The sequence below is a fragment of the Prionailurus bengalensis genome, chromosome B4 (genome assembly GCF_016509475.1).
Source record: "Prionailurus bengalensis isolate Pbe53 chromosome B4, Fcat_Pben_1.1_paternal_pri, whole genome shotgun sequence".
Taxonomy (NCBI): domain Eukaryota; kingdom Metazoa; phylum Chordata; class Mammalia; order Carnivora; family Felidae; genus Prionailurus; species Prionailurus bengalensis.
Window position 1 is genome coordinate 93,513,671 of NC_057358.1, and position 19,605 is coordinate 93,533,275.

At 36.7% G+C, this 19,605-nt stretch overlaps 1 protein-coding gene across 3 annotated transcripts in view; it reads left to right on the forward strand.

The window, feature by feature from the left end:
• Window positions 1-19,605, forward strand: part of NUP107 (nucleoporin 107) — a 44,395-nt gene that overhangs the window by 20,515 nt on the left and 4,275 nt on the right. For all 3 annotated transcript variants that reach the window (XM_043564927.1, XM_043564929.1, XM_043564928.1), the window contains 15 exons: window positions 2-115; window positions 4,649-4,739; window positions 4,898-4,974; window positions 6,936-6,995; window positions 7,782-7,927; window positions 8,051-8,099; window positions 11,229-11,298; window positions 11,616-11,734; window positions 12,491-12,529; window positions 12,835-12,985; window positions 13,318-13,430; window positions 14,962-15,064; window positions 15,522-15,682; window positions 16,471-16,596; window positions 19,411-19,524. In XM_043564927.1, the coding sequence (XP_043420862.1) occupies window positions 2-115; window positions 4,649-4,739; window positions 4,898-4,974; window positions 6,936-6,995; window positions 7,782-7,927; window positions 8,051-8,099; window positions 11,229-11,298; window positions 11,616-11,734; window positions 12,491-12,529; window positions 12,835-12,985; window positions 13,318-13,430; window positions 14,962-15,064; window positions 15,522-15,682; window positions 16,471-16,596; window positions 19,411-19,524 (1,533 nt within the window). The remainder of the gene's footprint in view (window position 1; window positions 116-4,648; window positions 4,740-4,897; window positions 4,975-6,935; window positions 6,996-7,781; window positions 7,928-8,050; window positions 8,100-11,228; window positions 11,299-11,615; window positions 11,735-12,490; window positions 12,530-12,834; window positions 12,986-13,317; window positions 13,431-14,961; window positions 15,065-15,521; window positions 15,683-16,470; window positions 16,597-19,410; window positions 19,525-19,605) is intronic.

Here is a 19,605-nt window from a genome sequence, read left to right on the forward strand (position 1 = left end):
GGACCCTGATGCTCCCATTAGACAGAAGATGCCCCTTGATGATCTGGATAGAGAAGATGAAGTCAGATTACTCAAATATCTTTTCACTCTAATCCGTGCTGGAATGACAGAAGAGGTAAGTCATATACACCCTGCTAGTTCAGTTTCAGAAGTCATAGACTCTTTCAGTTGGAAAGGACCTTTGTGACTACCTCATATGTCTCCTCGATGCTGTAATCTCTGCCACATTATTTCTGGATCTACTTTGTGTTTGAACATTTCCAGTGATAAGAAACACATTACTTCAGAAAGCAGTGCATTGTAGTTTATGCAACTCTAATAGAAAATCTTTTGTAACAAGTCAGACTTTGCCTTCCCAAATTGTACTGCATACCCTAGGCATATCCCCATTATTTTTAGTTCTGATTTTTAAGAGTTAAGAATGAGTCTGACCCTAATTGCTCTTCTAGGTGACACTGTTTACCTGTGAAAACTACAGTGGCCCTCAGACTTCTTCCTTTTAATTTCATGTTTTAAAATCTCTTTTATTGGGAGGGTGCCCGGATGGCTTAGTCAGTTAAGCATCTGACTTTTGGTTTAGGCTCAGGTCATGATCTTGTGGGTTTTTGAGTTCAGGCCCTATGTGCCGGGCTCTGCACTGGCAGCATGGAGCCTGCTTGGGATTCTCTCTCTCTGCCCCTCCCCACACTTGCATTATCTCTGTTTCTCTCAAAATAAATAAACTTAAAAAAAAAAAAAAAAAGATCTTTTGTGATAGTGAAGATCTTCTATAGAGAATGTTTAGTATCTAATTAGACAACATACTGGATGGCTTTGCTGACTCTTGAGGACATCCAATGCCTAGGAGCTCCAAGCTTACGGTAATAGGTTGTACCTATTTTGCAGTCTCTTTGGCAATGTTCTTTAGATAGACATATGTTCAAACTATTATAAGTTCTTGTAGTAATAAGTGGTAATAAGCATCATTCCTTTTTTTTTTTTTAATTTTTTTTTTTTTTAATTTTTTTTAACGTTTATTTATTTTTGAGACAGAGAGAGACAGAGCATGAATGGGGGAGGGGCAGAGAGAGAGGGAGACACAGAATTGGAAGCAGGCTCCAGGCTCTGAGCCATCAGCCCAGAGCCCGACACGGGGCTCGAACTCACGGACCGTAAGATCGTGACCTGAGCTGAAGTTGGACGCTTAACCGACTGAGCCACCCAGGCGCCCCTCTTTTTAATTTTTTAATGTTTATTTTTGAGAGAAAGAGAGACAGAACATGAGTTGGGTAGGGAAGAAAGAGAGGGAGACACAGAATCTGAAGCAGCCTCCAGGCTCTGAACTGTTTGTACAGAGCCTGACGCAGGGCTTGAACCTGCGAATCGTGAGATCATGACCTGAGCCAGAGTCAGACACTTAAATGACTGAGCCACCCAGGTGCCCCTCTTTTTTTTTTTTTTTCCAATTAAGAAAAGAAGTGTTTATTACATACTAATTTATTCAGAAAATAGTTAAGTTCCAGCCACTCTGCCAGGTGGTATGGAAAATAACTAGGAATCATGGTGGCAAATAGGGATGTATTTTAAAAAACAGAAAACAAAAATATGATCACATTACTGAAGGTTTGAAAAACAAAAACTTTCAAGGTCCCACTGCCTTTACAAAACCATAGATAATGGGGTTTTTCTTCTTATTTTTTACTTCTAGCATTCTTTTTTTTCTTAGAGCTAGAAAGAGCTTCAGTATAGTCCATGTTTTCCAGTGGTCTCATTTACAAGCAAACAGTAATACAACACTGAAACTTGGAGAAGTTTGGTGACTTTCAGTGTCACAGAATCAGTGAAATAATCAAGGCTGGAATCCAAGGCTGTGATCTCAGTTCAGTGCCTATTCTATTACAATGTGGTCACTCTGGCTGTACCACTCACTGTCTGTGTGTCCATGAGTAAGCTAATCACCTTTGTGCCACGATTTTCTCATCCATTGAACAGGCACAGAATTAGCACCTCTCTTTGGGTTCATATGAGAATCAAATGAGATAATTGCTGTGAAATATCTAGCACATTGTCTGGCTTACAGTAAATATTCAGTAAATGAGAACTTTCATTATTAACATTTTCATCTTACATATAATGAAAATTCTTTTTCTTTTTTCCTTTTTACCTTTTGACCCCCTTCATCCATTTCTCCCACTCCCAACCTCTAGCAACCACCAATCTGTTCTCTGTATTTATGATCATGTTTTGTTGTTTATTTTTTTAATTGCATGTATAATAAGAGAGGTCCTATGGTATTTGTCTTAGTCTGACTTCACTTAGCATAATGTCCTCTATGTTGTTGCAAATGGCAAGATTTCATTCTTCTTTGAAAGATATTCCATTGTGTATGTGTACTGGTATATGTATATATACCACATCTTTTTATCCATTCATCTGTCAGTGAACACTTATGTTGTTTCTATGTTTTGGCTACTGTAAATAATGCTGCAGTGAACATGAAGGTGTATATATCTCTTCAAGTTAGTGTTTCTATTTTCTTTGGATAAATACTAGAAGTGGAATTGCTGGGTTGTAGGGTAGCTCTATTTTTAACTTTTTGAGGAACCACCTCATTGGTTTTGGTGGGGTTTTTTTTGTTTTTTTTTTTATGTTTGTTTGTTTGTTTTTGAGAGAGAGAGGGAGCAAGTGAGCTAGGGGCAAAGAGAAAAGTGGGGCTCATCCCAAGCGGCGCTCATGTTATACCTGATGCGGGGCTCGTGCTCACTTGAAGCGGGACTCTAGTTCACCTGATACGGGACTTGAACTCATGAACCATGAGATCATGACCAGAGCTGAAGTCAGATGCTTAATGACTGAGTCACCCAGGTGCCCTCCTTATTGTTTTCCTCAGTGGCTGCACCAGTTTACGTTCCCACCAACAGTGCACAAGGGTTCCCTTTTCTTCACATCCTCACCAACACTTGTTATTTACTATCTTCTGACAAGACCTGTCTTTTATACCTCTTTTGAACATAACTGTAATCATAGTATACATTAAGGTTTTTTAAAAACTTTATTTAGATACAATTCACCTACCGTACAATACATCCATTTAAAATATACAATTCAGGTGCGCCTGGGTGGGTCAGTCAATTAAGCATTCAACTCCGGGTCAAGTCATGATCTCGCGACTTGTGGGTTTGAACCTCGCGTCGGGCTCTGTGCTGACAGCTCAGAGCCTGTAGCCTGCTTCGGATTCTGTGTCTCCCTCTGTCTCTCTGTCACTCCCCTGTTCACCCTCTGGCTGTTTCTCTGTCAAAAATAAAATAGACATTAAAAAAATTTTTTTAAATCTACAATTCAGTAGTTGGGCATATTGCATTATTCATTTTTTTTCTCTGTGGTAAAACATAGATAACACCATTTGTTGTTTTAACCATTTTTAGTGTACATTTCAGTGCCATTAATTGCATTTCCAGTTTTGTGAAACCATTACCACTATCTATTCCCAAAACCTTTTCATCACACCAGACAGAAACTCTGTAGCATTGTGTAATAACTCCCCGTTTCTCCCTTCCCTCAGCCCTTGATAACCTCTGATCTACTTTCTGTCTCTCTGAATTTGCCTATTCAAGCTATTTCATGCAAGTGGAGTCATGCAATATTTGTTCTTTTGTATCTAATTTATTTTACTTAGAAAAATGTTTTCAAGATTCTATATTCAGTTTTTATCCTTCCTTTTTTAGATAGCATATCAAAACATTTCCCCATGTTAATACATAGCTTTCATTATGTTTAATGGCTATAAATCCAGAATGATGTTTTGGGGTATGATATTCTTTAGTTACATTAATCGGGTTCTCTAGGTTCAAGTGGTAGAAGCCCAACTCAAGTTACTTACATGGGGAAGAATTGATTGGCTTGTGGAACAGGGAAGTCTGTGGGGTCATAATCTGGTTTTAAGCAGGATCCAGGGATGGTATTGGGACACTGTCTCTTTCCCAGGCTCTTGGCCCTGTCCTCCTTTCTGTGGCTTCATTCTCAAGAAGTCGCTCCTTGTGTCTCTGATGGCCCCCAGCAGCTCCAGACTTGCATCCTCCTGCCAGCTAGCAATTCCAGCAAAAGGAGTGTGTCCCTTTGCCAGTATTTCCAGCAAGAGTCCTAGGAGTGATTGTTCGATCACATGCCTAATCTTAGCGTTTGGAGGTGGGATCGTAGGATCTTGCCCAAACCATGTGAAGTAAATGACGAAGAGATGGTTCCTAAAGAGGTGGTCTCTCTATCTCACTGATGTATCTTGCTGGTTACTCTAAGTTCATCTGATTCATCACAGTGCACACAAATATCAGTGGGCTGAATGAGCACTAGCACCCTGTCGTTATAGAGACTGACTGTTTTTATAATACTTGAAGTCAAGGGTCATCAACCTCTTTAGCCCCATTTGTCTCTAGCAGAATTGAATGCCTGTGAGCCCCATGGGAGCCTCCTCTGCAAGCCCAGAACCAAAGAGCAAAGAGTAGCAAAGTGAAATGCCATGACTAGTTGTTAGTTGTCTGCATCTCCCTTTGAAGTATCATGCTTTAAGTTACCTAATCCTGATATGTATTGCTTGTACTTTTCTGTAAGGCACAGTGCTTTTCCAGTATCACACTTGGTTATAGGACTGACTGCTCTTTTTCTGTTTCTAAAGGCACAACGACTCTGTAAACGTTGTGGTCAGGCATGGAGAGCTGCGACACTTGAAGGCTGGAAACTCTATCATGACCCTAATGTTAATGGAGGTATTTTAGTAGATTTTATTCTGAGAATTTAATCTCTGGGTATGTATTTAGCTCTAAATGCCAATCTTTGTGAAGCACAGCTTTCGTTTTTAGAAATTGTTGAAGTAAGGAGTTCTATATTTTATACTATAAATTTTATTTCTTTTACTGTTTTATAGGAACAGAATTAGAACCTGTGGAAGGGAATCCATATAGAGTGATTTGGAAAATAAGTTGTTGGAGAATGGCAGAAGATGTAAGATATTTACTGATACTCATTTTTACTCTAATTAATTGAAGGCCTGCTGAAGGTGCTTTGAAACATTCCGAGTAGTGTAAGACTAAAGTTTCTGTTTTCAAAAAACTTCTGATCAAATTGAAGAATAGGGATGGTCAGGCTTAACTACTAATCAAACACTGATAAAAGATGAAAATATGAAAGAGGTACCAAATGAGTTCAGAGAATAAACATTTGGGCTAACCTGGCTTCCCAGGAGAGAGAACTGAATTGCACTTTAAAAAATTACTAGGATTTTGAGTTGTTGGGTGTGAAAAAAAGAGGAAGGAATTCTAGGTGGGATGTATAGGGTGGACAACTCAAGGGAGGTAGGTCTACTGGGTTGGAACAGAAGGCTCACAAAAGAATTACAGTCAGTCCTATTATGATATCACGTGACTTGTGCATTCCTAAAAAACCACTACAGCATGCAAAATCTTGCAAAAAATCCACAGGGCTTTTGGGGAAAATGGAGTTGAGAGCACAATACTAAAAAATTCTCAGTGATACATAAAAGGGTAAAAACTCAATAAAGCACTATTAAACAGGAAATACACAAATGCTACAATAACTACAGCATTTTACCTTGAAAAAGCACTGAAGTTTACTTGTGCAATTGAGGGTCAGAGGGTTGCAGCTTGTGAGTTACTGTGAAGTATAGAAGGAGGTCAGCTGAAATCAAACTGAAAATTGTCACACTCAATATGGATGGGTTTAGCTTATAACACATGTAATGAAGTGAGGTAGTAAGTAGATGTTTGAGGTATCTCAGTTTTGTGTAGTATTTCTAGGTGACATCATTCAACCAGGTGTAGTTTTCTGCATTCACCTAGTATTACTTTCGGATGAAATTGTATGTTATGGGAAATTTGCATCATGTTTAAATAGTTCCTTAATAGATCAGTTGCATTGGAACCAATTCACAGTTTCAAAACAAACATTGTAACAGGACTAATGGGAAAGGTGATTGAAAAGGGTAAATTAAGAACAGGCATTGGTGGTCCTCAAGTGTTGCTCTAAAGAATGAGTATATCACAGATAGCAGTGAACCATCAAAACCTCAAGGCACATGACAACAGTGTTTTCAGATTAGCATGACAGTGAAAAATAGGCTTAAAAATTGAATGGACTAGAGATGTCTGGCTGGCTCAGTCGGTGCAGCATGTGACTCTTCATCTTGGGTCATGGGTTTGAGCCCCCACGTTGAGTGTAGAGATTAACAAAAAAGTAAAAAAAATTAAAAAAAAAAATAAAATAAATGGAATGGCTAACGGCTGAGAAACTAGTTAGGAGCCTGTTAGAATTATTCAGACCCTAAGTAATAAGGGCCTGTCCTAGAATAATACTGATAATAGAAAGGAAGAGAGCAAGAATGGTCAAGAGGGTGATTGGAAACAAAGGCAGAGGACTCAGAAATATAGTGATAGTCTCTGAGGTCACTGGATAATAAGAAGACTGGAAATGCCATCAATAGAATGTGGTAGTGAAATGGGCTAATTTGCTGAATATAATTAATTCTACTTAGGAATTAGATGCAACCTGGTGCACGACAGGTTCCATCCAGGTGCCTTGCTTGATGTTTTCAGAGAAGGATCAGGTGGTGTTAGGTATTTAGAAACTTCTTAGGGGAAAATGCCTACACCGGTTCTGTCTGAAATAAAATTTGACAGTGATACATAATCAAAGCATCCGCTACAGTTGGATCTGCTTTCATCCTGTATTTGAAATTTAGATGGTTGATTTTTCCTGAAGTTTTCAGCACTGACTGTATCATCGAATTAAAGGGTCCTTCCCCTTTTTTGCCTCACTAGATTTTTCACTAAAGTTTACAGCTGTCAAGTGAGTAAGTTCAGTTTAGAAGACATTGTAAAATTTCAGATTATGAAAAAAATTGACAAGCTGAGGAAAACTGTAGTTCAAATTTATATTCTGTATTTCAGGAGCTTTTTAATAGATACGAGAGAGCAATTTATGCAGCTTTAAGTGGGAATCTCAAGCAGGTATGTAGTCTGTTTTAATTCTTTTTTCCCTGTGGAACAAAATCAGATAATATAAAATATTCTAATCATATAGAATAAATTTTATAAGCTTTTTTTTTTTTAATTTCTATCCAAGTAAGGATGTAGTGCAATAATGATTTCAGGTGAATTTTATAAGTTTAAGTTACTTTGTAAGAAGTAGCAGCAATAGCGATAATCGTGAAATGGGATAGTGACTTGAGCTGCTTAATTTCATGTATCCTGTACACCAAGTGATGTTTTAATACATGGAATCAGATTGTAATTTCTGAGAATTGTAAATTTAGTTGCAACACACTTTTTTTGCAATACACATTTATTGCTGACTTCTAGTGCCCATAGCTTTATACAGAAGTGTGCCCCTAATTTGAGGGATGTTATAATAATTAGTTGAAACACCATCTTATATCAACTTGGAAAATTGATGCTATTGTGAATTCAGTAGGAAAAAGTCTCAGTACTTCAAACTTTTTAGGGGCGCCAGGCTGGCTCGGTCAGCAGAGCATGCGACTTTTGATCTCAGGGTTGCGAGTTTGGGCCCCACGTTGGGTGTGGAACCTACTTTGAAAAAAAAAAAGTTAATAGTTCGAGCTTTTTAGAAGATGTGGGGGGGTGGGTAAAGGATTATTTGGTATGGTATGTTATAATCCACAGTGTTTTATGTTATTCTAATGATTTTATAGTCCATATCAATGGAAGTAACTGTTTTTCCCTTTTTTTTTTTTTCATTGACTGTGTGTATGTTTCTGGTTTGGAATGGGGGAAAAGCTGCTTCCTGTCTGTGACACCTGGGAAGACACAGTGTGGGCCTACTTTCGGGTGATGGTGGACAGTTTGGTAGAACAGGAAATCCGGACATCAGTACTGACTCTGGATGAAACTGAAGAACTCCCCAGGGAATATTTGGAAGTAAAGTGAGTTTATTGGTTTGGTTTTTGTCCTGGTAATTTGTAATACGCTCTGTAAAGTTTTATTTTGTAGCCCTTGTTCATATTATTAATACTGTTTTATCCCTTTCTTGTACTTTCTTTTTAAAGTTGGACCTTAGAAAAGGTATTTGAAGAACTTCAAGCTACTGATAAAAAGGTAAATATTGGTAGGAACATTTTAGGATAATTGGAATAGGAAACACTGAATGTTATGTTGGTGTGCACTGTAGCTGAAAGGCAAAAAAATTTATGAAACTGTTATATTCTCTTCTTTTCTTTACCTCTTATCCAAATGAGAGACAGTCTTGAAAAGGGAGAGACTTAATTGCATATTTAAATAATGTTTCATTTCTGTCTCTTTGGTTTAGGATTGGTTTTATCTAAAAATAAGAGTACGGAGGGGCTCCTGGGTGGCTCAGTTAGTTAAGCATCCAACTTCGGCTCAGGTCATGATCTGGCGGTTTGTGAGTTCGAGCCCCATGTTGGGCTCTATGCTGACAGCTCAGAGCCTGGAGCCTGCTTCAGATTCTGTGTCTCCCTGTCTGTCTCTACTCTTCCCCCGCTCACACTCTATCTTTCTGTCTCAAAAATAAAAATAAGCATTAAAAATAAGTGTATGCATGTAAGCTAATTTATCCCTTTCTTTTTGAAAAGTAAAAATATTAATGGGAAATTAACAAGACTTTTCCTAGATCTTAATCTAATATTTTTAAGTATTATTCGCCTAAAAAATTGTAAATAACTGAAGTATGTAACAAAATAATCCAAAAATATAAATAAGACCTATATAATAACTTCTTCCCAACCCCTTTATGGTTATTCTCATTCCCCAGAGATGATAAATATATAGCTCTGTATTCTTCTGTATCCTTCTCCATACCATTACAAATATGTGTAAATAATGTATATAGTTCAAGATAGGATTTTGATTTTTTAAACATTCCTCTTTTGATGGTATTTAGGTTGTTTCTTAGCACTGCAGTGAACATTCTTTCATTCTAAAGTTGCTGTTAAGCTTATATACATATATGCTTATCTACCAAGCCTGTTATAGGATAAGTGTCCTGAAAGCAGGGTTGCTGAGTTAAAGGGTAGATGTATAATTACCTGATTGTAGCACTTCACTCATATTCCTGTAAATAATTTATTAGTGTGGTCATTTCCCTGAATTCTCACCAGTCCCAAATGTCACACTTCTAATTTTTTTGCTAATCCAACAGGTTAGGTGGGAAATAGGAGCTCACTATTCTACTTTTATTTCCCTTCCTGTTCGTAAGGCTGAGCAAGTTTTCCTATGTTTATTGACCATTTGTGAATTCCCTGTTCAAATCTTTTACCTGTTGTTCTGTTGAGTTTTATTTTTTCCTTACTACTTTACTTTGTATAGTAAAGAAATTAGTGTTTCTTCTGTCAAGTATTCATTACCAGTCTGTTATTTTGGAGATTCCAGCTAATGAAAAATAAAGGAATAAATATAAATATTAGAAAGGGGGAATGTTTACAGATGATAAAAGTATAAATCTAGAAATTCAAGATTCAATAAGTTATTAAGATTAATAAAAGAATTAATAAGAATAAGAGAATGTTGGGGGCTCCTGGGTGGCTCAGTTTGTTGGGCATCTGACTTCAGCTCAGGTCATGATCTCACGGTTCGTGAGTTCGAGCCCCGCGTCTGGCTCTGTGCTGACCACTCAGAGCCTGGAGCCTGCTTCAGATTCTGTGTCTCCCTCTCTCTCTGCCCCTCCCCTGCTCATACTCTGTCTCTCTCTTTCAAAAATAAATAAACATTAAAAATTTTTTTAATTAAAAAAAAAAAAGAACAAGAGAATTTTTTAAGTATCTAAGTTCCAGACAAAGTTATCCCCCCCAAAAATCATAGCCTGTCTGTACTTTCTACAACTAATTAGAAAAGTCCCATTTAAATTATTGACCGAAACTATAAGACACATAGGAATAAAATTAACTGGGGTGTGAGGACCTTGGTAAAGAAACTATAGAATCTTATGGGAAGACTTGAATAGATATACCATGTTCCTGGATGAGAAGATTTGATGTAAATATTAGCTATTCAGAAATTAACATAGAAACTTCATACTTTCGGAAATTTTTCTGAACAGAAAAATTTACAAGTAAAATAAGTGAGAATGGCAAAAAAAAAATGGAAAAAAACAGTATTATGCTTGTCTTACTCGATAAAGCAGCATAAAGATACAAGAAAATAATATGCAGTTAGTATGGAATGAATAGATCAGTGAAGCACAGAAGTCCATATGACATCCAAGTATGTATTAGAACTTAATGACAGTGGTGATCATTTCAAAGGAAGAGAAATGGTTTATATACATACATGGTATGGGCATAATTGGCTTTCCATCTGGATGAAAACAAAGCTAAATCACTACCTCATGCCATGTTTTAAAATCAATTCAGGTGGAGCAAAGATTTGAATGTAAAAAAGAATAAATGTGGGGCACCTGGGTGTCTCAGTCAGTTGAGTGTCAGACTTTGGCTCAGGTCATGATCTCACACTTCATGAGTTCGAGCCGCACGTCAGGCTCTGTGCTGACAGCTCAAAGCCTGGAGCCTACTTCGGATTCTGTGTCTCCCTCTCACTGCCCCTCTGCCACTCGTGCTCCGTCTCTCTCTTAAAAATAAACATTAAAAAACAATAATAATAAATGCTGAAAGAAAATTCAGATAATGAAATAAAAATTAAAACATATTCAACAAAAAAGAAATAAACTCTGCTTCTAAACACTCTAACAGCAGGTTACTTGGTTTTTCTACTCTATCTAATCACTATTTTGGTGATTTCTGTTACGCTTGGTGCCATGTGCAGAAGAGAATACCCAAGGAATGCCTGCAGGAACTGCCGCTCAGGTTCAAAGGACTCGTAGGGTTTGTTTTGCTTAGGTTCCATGTGCCCTCCCTTTCTGGCTCACCGTGGAGTGCCAAGAAAAACAGTAGTAAAATATAAAAAGTAAAACTTTAATAATATTCATAGAGATTAAACCGTTTCGTCATAGTTCCCTGCTTTCTTCTTCTTCTTTTTTTTTTTTTTTTTTTTTTTTTTTTGATGTTAATTTTTGAGAGAGAGAGGGAGCACGAGCGAGCTAGGGAAGGGCAGAAAATATCCTTCTCATATTTTGTTTTGATCTCCTGAGACCCTTCATTAAAACTTTTTCTTTGTATATATTGTTTCAAAAGTTGACATTTTAGTTTGCCAGTGAATAATACTATAGAATGACCACTAGAAGATTTATGGAAAATGTAAACATTTTTTCAGAGAGTTCTGGAAGAGAATCAAGAACATTACCATATAGTTCAAAAATTCCTTATCCTGGGAGACATTGATGGTAAGATACTATACTTTTCATTTTAGTTGGTACGAATTCTTTTTTTCTTATGGCAATTTTGTAAAAAGTCAACAAAACAATGCATGACTCACCACATCTTTTAATCTTTATATTGAATGCAAGTATTGTTAAAAAATGGAGTTTGAAAAAAAAAATGGAGTTTGAATTTAATCCAGGATCTGTTTTATATGTCGCATATTAACAATGAGGTAGTGATTTAATAGCACTATAGGAATGCAGTAAATGTCTTTGATAATGTTTATTTCTCCTTTTGATTTTTATCCCTATTGTTGAATCTTTGCTTTGATGGCTTGTAGGTTTGATGGGTGAATTTAACAAATGGCTTTCCAAAAGCAGAAACAATCTACCTGGACACCTCCTCCGCTTCATGACTCACCTCATTTTGTTTTTTCGCACACTGGGACTACAGACCAAAGTAAATAAAAAAGAACAATTTACTCTTCTTTGCAAGGCTGATGCTATATGCCTCTCATCAGGAAAACACACTTATTTTTTTGTTGTTGTTTTCTAGAAATGGTGGTATGGGTGCAAAAGTGTTCTGTATAGTCTCTTATGGTCACTTGGTGATAACCCACTGCAGGTAACCATTTAGGGCTCTAGTCTGTGAATGTAGAATGCTGGTGGTTATGTGGTTTTTGATAAATTCAAGAACTTTATCCCCATCAGCACCCACCTCTAAATCAGTCAACTAATCTAACTGAACCAGACTCATTTTTGTGTGAGATTTAAAATTTTTGTTTTCTTTTTCTTTTTGTTACTTTTTTCCTAAATGATGATAACATTTTGGTCAGAGTACACGTAGAAGGCAGATGGTACAACAGTTGAAAGCTTGGGCTTTGGAGTAAGAATCCTGGGTTCATATCTCACTCGGCAGCTTCTAGCTGTGTAATTCTGGGTAAATAAAACCTCCCTCGTTCCTTAGTTTAGAAATTCTTAATTCCCTCCTTGGTAAATTGTGAACAATAATAGTAACCGCCTACGAAAAGCTATGGTAAGGTTAAATCAGGCAATACATGAACTTTGCTAAGCGCTTAGCGTATAGTGATTGCTCAGTGGTAAATATTAAAGTCATTAAATCATTTGATAGAATTTTTATTAGATATATTGCTGGTACACATAAACATAAACAGTTGTGTTTATAATTGGGTTGTATACTTTTTTTTCTATCAAGGAAGAAGTCTCCATTGAAGTTTTAAAGGCATACATCCAGGTAAACTTTGAGAGTCCACAATTTTATTTTTTTTCCCACCATTTTGATGAAAACACAAATCAGAACAGTAGTGTGTTAATGCTCAGTGGCAGGAGAGCCATCAGAATCCGTAAGAGATCTTTTAATTATTATAAGTACATTTTATTTGGAATTTTAAATTATCCTGTTTAGCAGCACAAATCCATGTCTATATGAATCTCTCATAAATATGTTTGAAATTTTGAAGTGAACTTTTTAAGAAACACTGTTGATTCCAGAACCTGTTTTATTATTAACATCCTTTGATTTTTTTTTCTGTTTTTTAGCTTTTAATAAATGAGAAACATACAAATCTGATTGCATTTTATACTTGTCACTTGCCTCAAGACCTAGCTATTGCCCAGTATGCGTTATTTTTGGAAGGTGTTACAGAATTTGAGCAGCGCCACCATTGCCTGGAGCTGGCTAAGGAAGCAGGTAAAAATGGTTGAGAACTTTATCTGTTGGGCTTTGTAGGCAAGTTACCATTTTGGCATCAGTAACATTTATCTTTCCAGGTTTAAATTTTATTGCTTTTGAGAGAAAAAAAATAAAAATTTTCATGGAATTCTGTTTTAGGAATAAAATTACTTACAACTTGTGTGTAAAATATCCTCATTTTGGCGTTTTCTTTTGTAACATCTTTCGTATTTTATGTGTTACATTTTTAAGGAAATTTTATCCCAGTTTACCAAATCATTGTGACCATTTAGAGAATATTAGTGTGAATGATTAGTTCTTATTTTTGTCTCTTAAAAAACATTCCTTAGATTTGGATATTGCGGCTATAACAAAGACTGTAGTTGAGAATACCCGAAAGAAAGATAATGGTGAATTCAGTCATCATGACGTGGCCCCAGCCCTAGATACTGGCACTACAGAGGTAATATGACTGGCAAGGGAGGTGTGTGTGTAACTCTGAATAATCCTTCATGTTGCTTTTTGGTCAACTTCCAACTTAGAATATTCTGGCGTCTTTTCTTTTTTTAAGAATTTTTCTTTGTCAGCCAAAACCTTTTAAATTATAAAAGCTGGCAGCAAAATGAAGGTCTTACGTAAGGGATTAAAATTACTTACAGTAGTAGTGTGTTAAAGGAAGCTTCTTTATTATTATTTTTTAATGTTTATTTTTTGAGAGATAGAGTGCAAGTGGGGGAGGGGGAGAGAGAGGGAGACACAGAATCCGAAGCAGGCTCCAGGCTCTGAGCTGTCAGGACAGAACCCGACGCAGGGCTTGAACACATGAACAGTGAAATCATGACCTGTGACCTTAGCCAAAGTGGGATGAGCCGACTGAGCCACCCAGGTGCCCCGGGAAGCTTCTTTAACAGAAAAAAGTGAGCTTTGGGTTTTTGCTCAGACTATTCTAGATACTTGATCAATCACTAACTCTTCAGTAGTTTACTTATCCTATTTTCAGACAGGACGCCTGGGTGTGTCTGTTGGTTAAGCATCTGACTCTTGATTTTGGCTCAGGTCATGATCTCATGGTTTGTGGGATTGAGCCCCAAGTTGGGCTCGGTGCTGCTATTGTAGAGTCTGCTTGGGATTCTCTCTCTCTCCCTTTCTTTCTGCCCTTCTCTTGCTCTCTCTTTCTCTCTCTCAAAATAAACATCTTTTTTAAAAGGGTTTTGTTTTGTTTTTAATTTTTTTTTTTAATGTTTATTTATTTTTGAGACAGAGAGAGACAGAGCATGAACGGGGGAGGGTCAGCGAGAGAGGGAGACACAGAATCTGAAGCAGGCTCCAGGCTCCGAACTGTCAGCACAGAGCCCGACGCGGGGCTCGAACCCACGGACCGTGAGATCATGACCTTAGCCGAAGTCGGACGCCCAACCGACCGAGCCACCCAGGCGCCCCTGTTTTGTTTTTTAAAAAAAATTTTTTTTTTTTCTACGTTTATTTATTTTTGGGACAGAGAGAGACAGAGCATGAACGGGGGAGGGGCAGAGAGAGAGGGAGACACAGAACCGGAAACAGGCTCCAGGCTCTGAGCCATCAGCCCAGAGCCAGACGCGGGGCTCGAACTCCCGGACCGCGAGATCGTGACCTGGCTGAAGTCGGACGCCCAACCGACTGCGCCACCCAGGCGCCCCTGTTTTGTTTTTTTAAAGAAAGTTTTTATCTAGGAAAGAAAAATGTTTTAGAATAACAGTTAAGTAATGACTTGGTTAAGTTGGTGGGACACAGAATATTTAATTCCAGATTCACACTCCAATAAGTTTTTTTGTAATTTAATAGAGAGCTATTAAATGTGAAAAGAAACTAAGGAAAGGTAGATTCTTTCATAATTCTGTATCACTTGGGGGAAAATCATGTTTACTAGAAGTGCAGATGTAAGTTAATTCTACTAATTTGCAAAATATCTTAGAAAAATACCAAAATTGATGTCTTTTTTCCAATTAAATAAATAGGAGGACCGCTTAAAAATTGACGTAATTGACTGGTTGGTATTTGACCCAGCACAGAGGGCAGAAGCACTAAAACAAGGCAATGCGATAATGAGAAAATTCTTGGGTATGCTTTATTTTAATACTTTTTAAAGTTTTTGTTTGAATCCATATATTCCTAAATTTAGTTTTAACTGGTTTTCTAACCCTTCCAATGGGCAGGGGAGGACAGATGACAAAACAGCCCTTCTAGTTTATCAAATCTGATGTTATGAAACAAAACATGTAACAATGGATTTTCATTGTCTAATCAATTTTTCATATAATCTCAAGGCTTTGAAAAATATAATTGCTTTAAGACACAAAAGTGGGTAAAAGCAACTGCATTTAATGTATCCTTTTGTGACTGTCACATTGGAATAAGGAAAATCCTGGTCATTAGGTAGAAAGATCCCCCACACCTTTAATAGAAGTACATTGGGACTGGAGATGCTTATAGCTGACTGTAAAAGTTGCAAACCAATGATTTGGCTCCTTTATAAACGATTATACAGAAATTCACATGTGTACCATCTTTTTCACAGCATCAAAAAAGCATGAAGCTGCAAAAGAGGTATTTTTGAAAATTCCTCAGGATTCGATAGCAGAAATCTATAATCAGTGGGAGGAACAAGGAATGGACAGTCCACTTCCTGCTGAAGATGATAATGCTATCAGAGAACATTTATGCATTAGAGCTTATTTGGTGAGATTGTAAAGAAAATCACAAATGTGCCTATCTTCCTGATGACTTTTCTGATTCACTCTCAGACTTTGAACTGTTTTTCAGAAGTGGTGACTGACTTATTATCTTATTTCTCTTGTGACTGTGGTACTGACTGATCCACAGGAACATTGAGATCGTGATCTGGCCTTCATTGCCTTAAGTATCTAATCAATGCCAACCAACCAAGAACATCTCATGCGGTAGTGTGTGTGATGTCTGAAACTTAGTTTTCTTAAGATTCTTTGAATGCTTGTATCAACTTTAATATTTCTTTTTCTCTTTCTCTTTTTTGGCAAAAACAGAAAAGCGAAATATTCTAGAGTCTTTATAACTAAAATAACAACATACTCATTTAAAATTCATTCAACAAATAACAAAGTAATTACATTGGGCTAAGTTCTAGAGCTACATCTGTGGATAGCAGTCTATCCTTGCCCTCTAGAAGCTAATGGGCTAGTCAAGAAGACAGACAAGTAAACATACGTACATCACAGAATGGTAAAGGTCAAGATATGTGTATGACCAGGTGCTGAGGTAGGAGTAGGTGCCAGAAAACACAATATATGCGTACCTTGCTGGTGTTTACGACTTGACAAAATATTTATTCACAATGATTTTTTTGTGTGCAAAAAATAAATATTGAACAGTTCTTGATGTTCTTGTTTCTTGATGCTGCAAAATTATTTCTAAGAACTAGATTGTAAATACTGTGTTGAACATATGGAAAACCTGTGGGTTTTTTTGTATTTTTCTGTTTTACATCTTAGGAAGCCCATGAAACCTTTAATGAGTGGTTTAAGCATATGAATTCAGCTCCACAAAAACCTACATTGATACATCAAGCAACTTTTACTGAGAAAGTGGCTCATGAACACAAAGAAAAGAAATATGAAGTAAGTTGAATATAGATAAGATGTATCTATTGCATCTTAAAAATACAGGTCATATGTTTCACATTTTTTAAAACAATTTAATTCCAGTATAGTCAACATACAGTGTTATGTTAGTTTCAGGTGTACAATATAGAAATTCAGTACTTTCATATATCCCCCTGTGCTCATCACAAGTGCGCTCCTTAATCCTCATCACCTACTTCCCCCATCCCCCCCCTCCCCATTCCCCTCTGGTAACCATCAGTATGTTCTCTGTAAGAGGTTAAGAGTGTCTCTTGGCTTGTCTCTCTTTTTTTTCTTTGCTTGTTTTGTTTCTTAAATCCCACATATAAGTGAAATCATATGGTATTTGTCTTTCTCTGACTTACTTCACTTAGTGTTACACTCTCTAGCTCCATCCCTGTCGTGGCAAATGGCAAGATTTCATTCTTTTTTATGGTTGAGTAATTTTCCATCATGCACACACACACACACACACACACACATTCACATCACATCTTTATTCATCTATCAATGGACATTTGTGCTGCTTCCATAATTTGGCTATTGTAAATAATGCTGCTGTAAACATAGGGATACTGCATGTATCTCTTTGAATTAGTGTTTTTTTATTTTTTGGGTAAATATCCAGTGGTGTGATTTTTGAGGAACCTTCATACCGTTTTCCACAGTGGCTGCCCCAGTTTGCTTACCCACCAATAGTGCACAAGGGTTCCTTTTTCTCTACATCCTCGCCAACACTTGTTGTTTCTAGTGTTTTTGATTTTAGCCATTCTCACAGGTGTGAGGTGATATCTCATTGGAGTTAAGTTTTGATTTGTATTTCCCTGATAAGGAGTGATGTTGACCATCTTTTCATGTGTCTGTTGGCCATCAGGATGTCTTCTTTGGAGAAATGTCTGTTCATTTCTTCTGCCCATTTTTTAATTGGATTATTTATTTCGAGGATATTATTTGTATAAGTTCTTTAATATATTTTGGATACTAGCCCTTTATCAGATGTGTCATTTGCAAATATCTGCTCCCATTCAGTGGGTTGCCTTTTAATTTTATTGATTGTTTCCTTCACTGTGCAGAAGCTTTTTATTTATTTGTTCGTTTATATTTTTATTTTGTCGTCTTTTTTCTTTTCTTTTTTTTTAATTTAAAATTTTTAAAAATTTACATCCAAATTAGCATATAGTGCAACAATGATTTCAGTAGATTCCTTAATGCCCTTTACCCATTTAGCCCATCCCCACTCCCACAACCCCTCCAGTAACCCTCTGTTCTCCATATTTAAGAGTCTCTTATGTTTTGTCCCCCTCCCTGTTTTTATACTATTTTTGCTTCCCTCCCCTTATGTTCATCTGTTTTGTCTCTGATATTTGTCTTTCTCTGACTAATTTCACTTAGCATAATACCCTCCAGTTCCATCCGCGTAGTTGCAAATGGCAAGATTTCATTCTTTTTGGTTGCCGAGTAATACTCCATTGTGTGTGTGTGTGTGTGTGTGTATACATACATACACACACATATATGTATACATACATATATATATGCACACACACATATACATACATACGTACACCACATCTTCTTTATCCATTAATCCATCGATAGACATTTGGGCTCTTTCCATACTTTCCATACTTCTGCAAGATTTCATTCTTTTTGATTGCCGAGTAATACTCCATTGTGTGTGTGTGTGTGTGTGTATATATATATATATATATATATATATACATACACACATACATACATATATATATGTATATATATATATACAGACACACACACACATATATATATATACGCACATACATACATACACCACATCTTCTTTATTCATTAATCCATCGATAGACATTTGGGCTCTTTCCATACTTCGGCTATTGTTGATAGTGCTGCTATAAACATGAGGATGCATGTGTCCCTTCACAACAGCACACCTATGTCCCTTGGATAAATGCCTAGTAGTGCAATTGCTGGGTTGTAGGGTAGTTCTGTTTTTAGTTTTTTGAGGAACCTCCATATTGTTTTCCAGAGTGGCTGCACCAGCTTGCATTCCCACAGAAGCTTTTTATTTTGATGTGGTCCCAATAGTTTATTTTTGGTTGTATATCTAGAAAAATGTTGCTACAGCCAATGTCAGAGATAATACCACTGCCTGTGCTGTCTTCTAGGATTCTTGTGGTGTCAGGTCTCACATTTAGGTCTTTGAATGAATTTATTTTTGTGTGTGGTCCAAGAAAATGGTCCAGTTTCATTCTTTTGCATGCTGTTGTCCAGTTTTCCCAACACCATTCATTGAAGAGACTTTTTCCATTTGATACTCTCTCCTGCTTTGTTGAAGATTAATTGACCATATAACTGTGTGTTTATCAGGTTATATATTTAAAGAAGCAGGTTTTTTGGCAGTTATATTCTTATTGTAATAGGTGATATTTCTGTTAATTTTCTTTGAAAAAAAAAAAGCCATGTGTTTAGTTACTTTTCTGTAGGTTATTAACCAAATGTGAAAAATGCCTTCAGATGACATTAGTGTTCAGTTTTAGTGTTTTACTTAACTACAGTCTGTTGATACTTATTTTTGTATTTGGCTGATTAAAGTCAACTCTTTTTTTTTTTTTTTTAAAGTTTTATTTATTCAAGTAAGTTCTACACCACACATAGGGCTCAAACTCAAGGTCCCAAGATCAAGAGTCATGTGTTCCTCTGTTAAGTCAACTCTTTAGAGTGATGTTCCATGTAAATATTCCTGTGTGTGCTTTAAAAATACATTATTTATTGGTTTTGGTCTGTTATATGTCTGCCCTTATGTTTGTTTTGCAGATGGATTATGTTATTTGGAAAGGGCATTTGGATGCCCTAACTGCTGACGTGAAGGAGAAAATGTACAATGTCTTGTTGTTTGTTGATGGAGGGTGGATGGTGGATGTTAGAGAGGTAAGCTTGTGCCTTGTGTACAGCTAAAAAAAAGTCTTTTTTCAAAAGGTTCTTTCTCTGAATAGGAGCACCTACAGATCT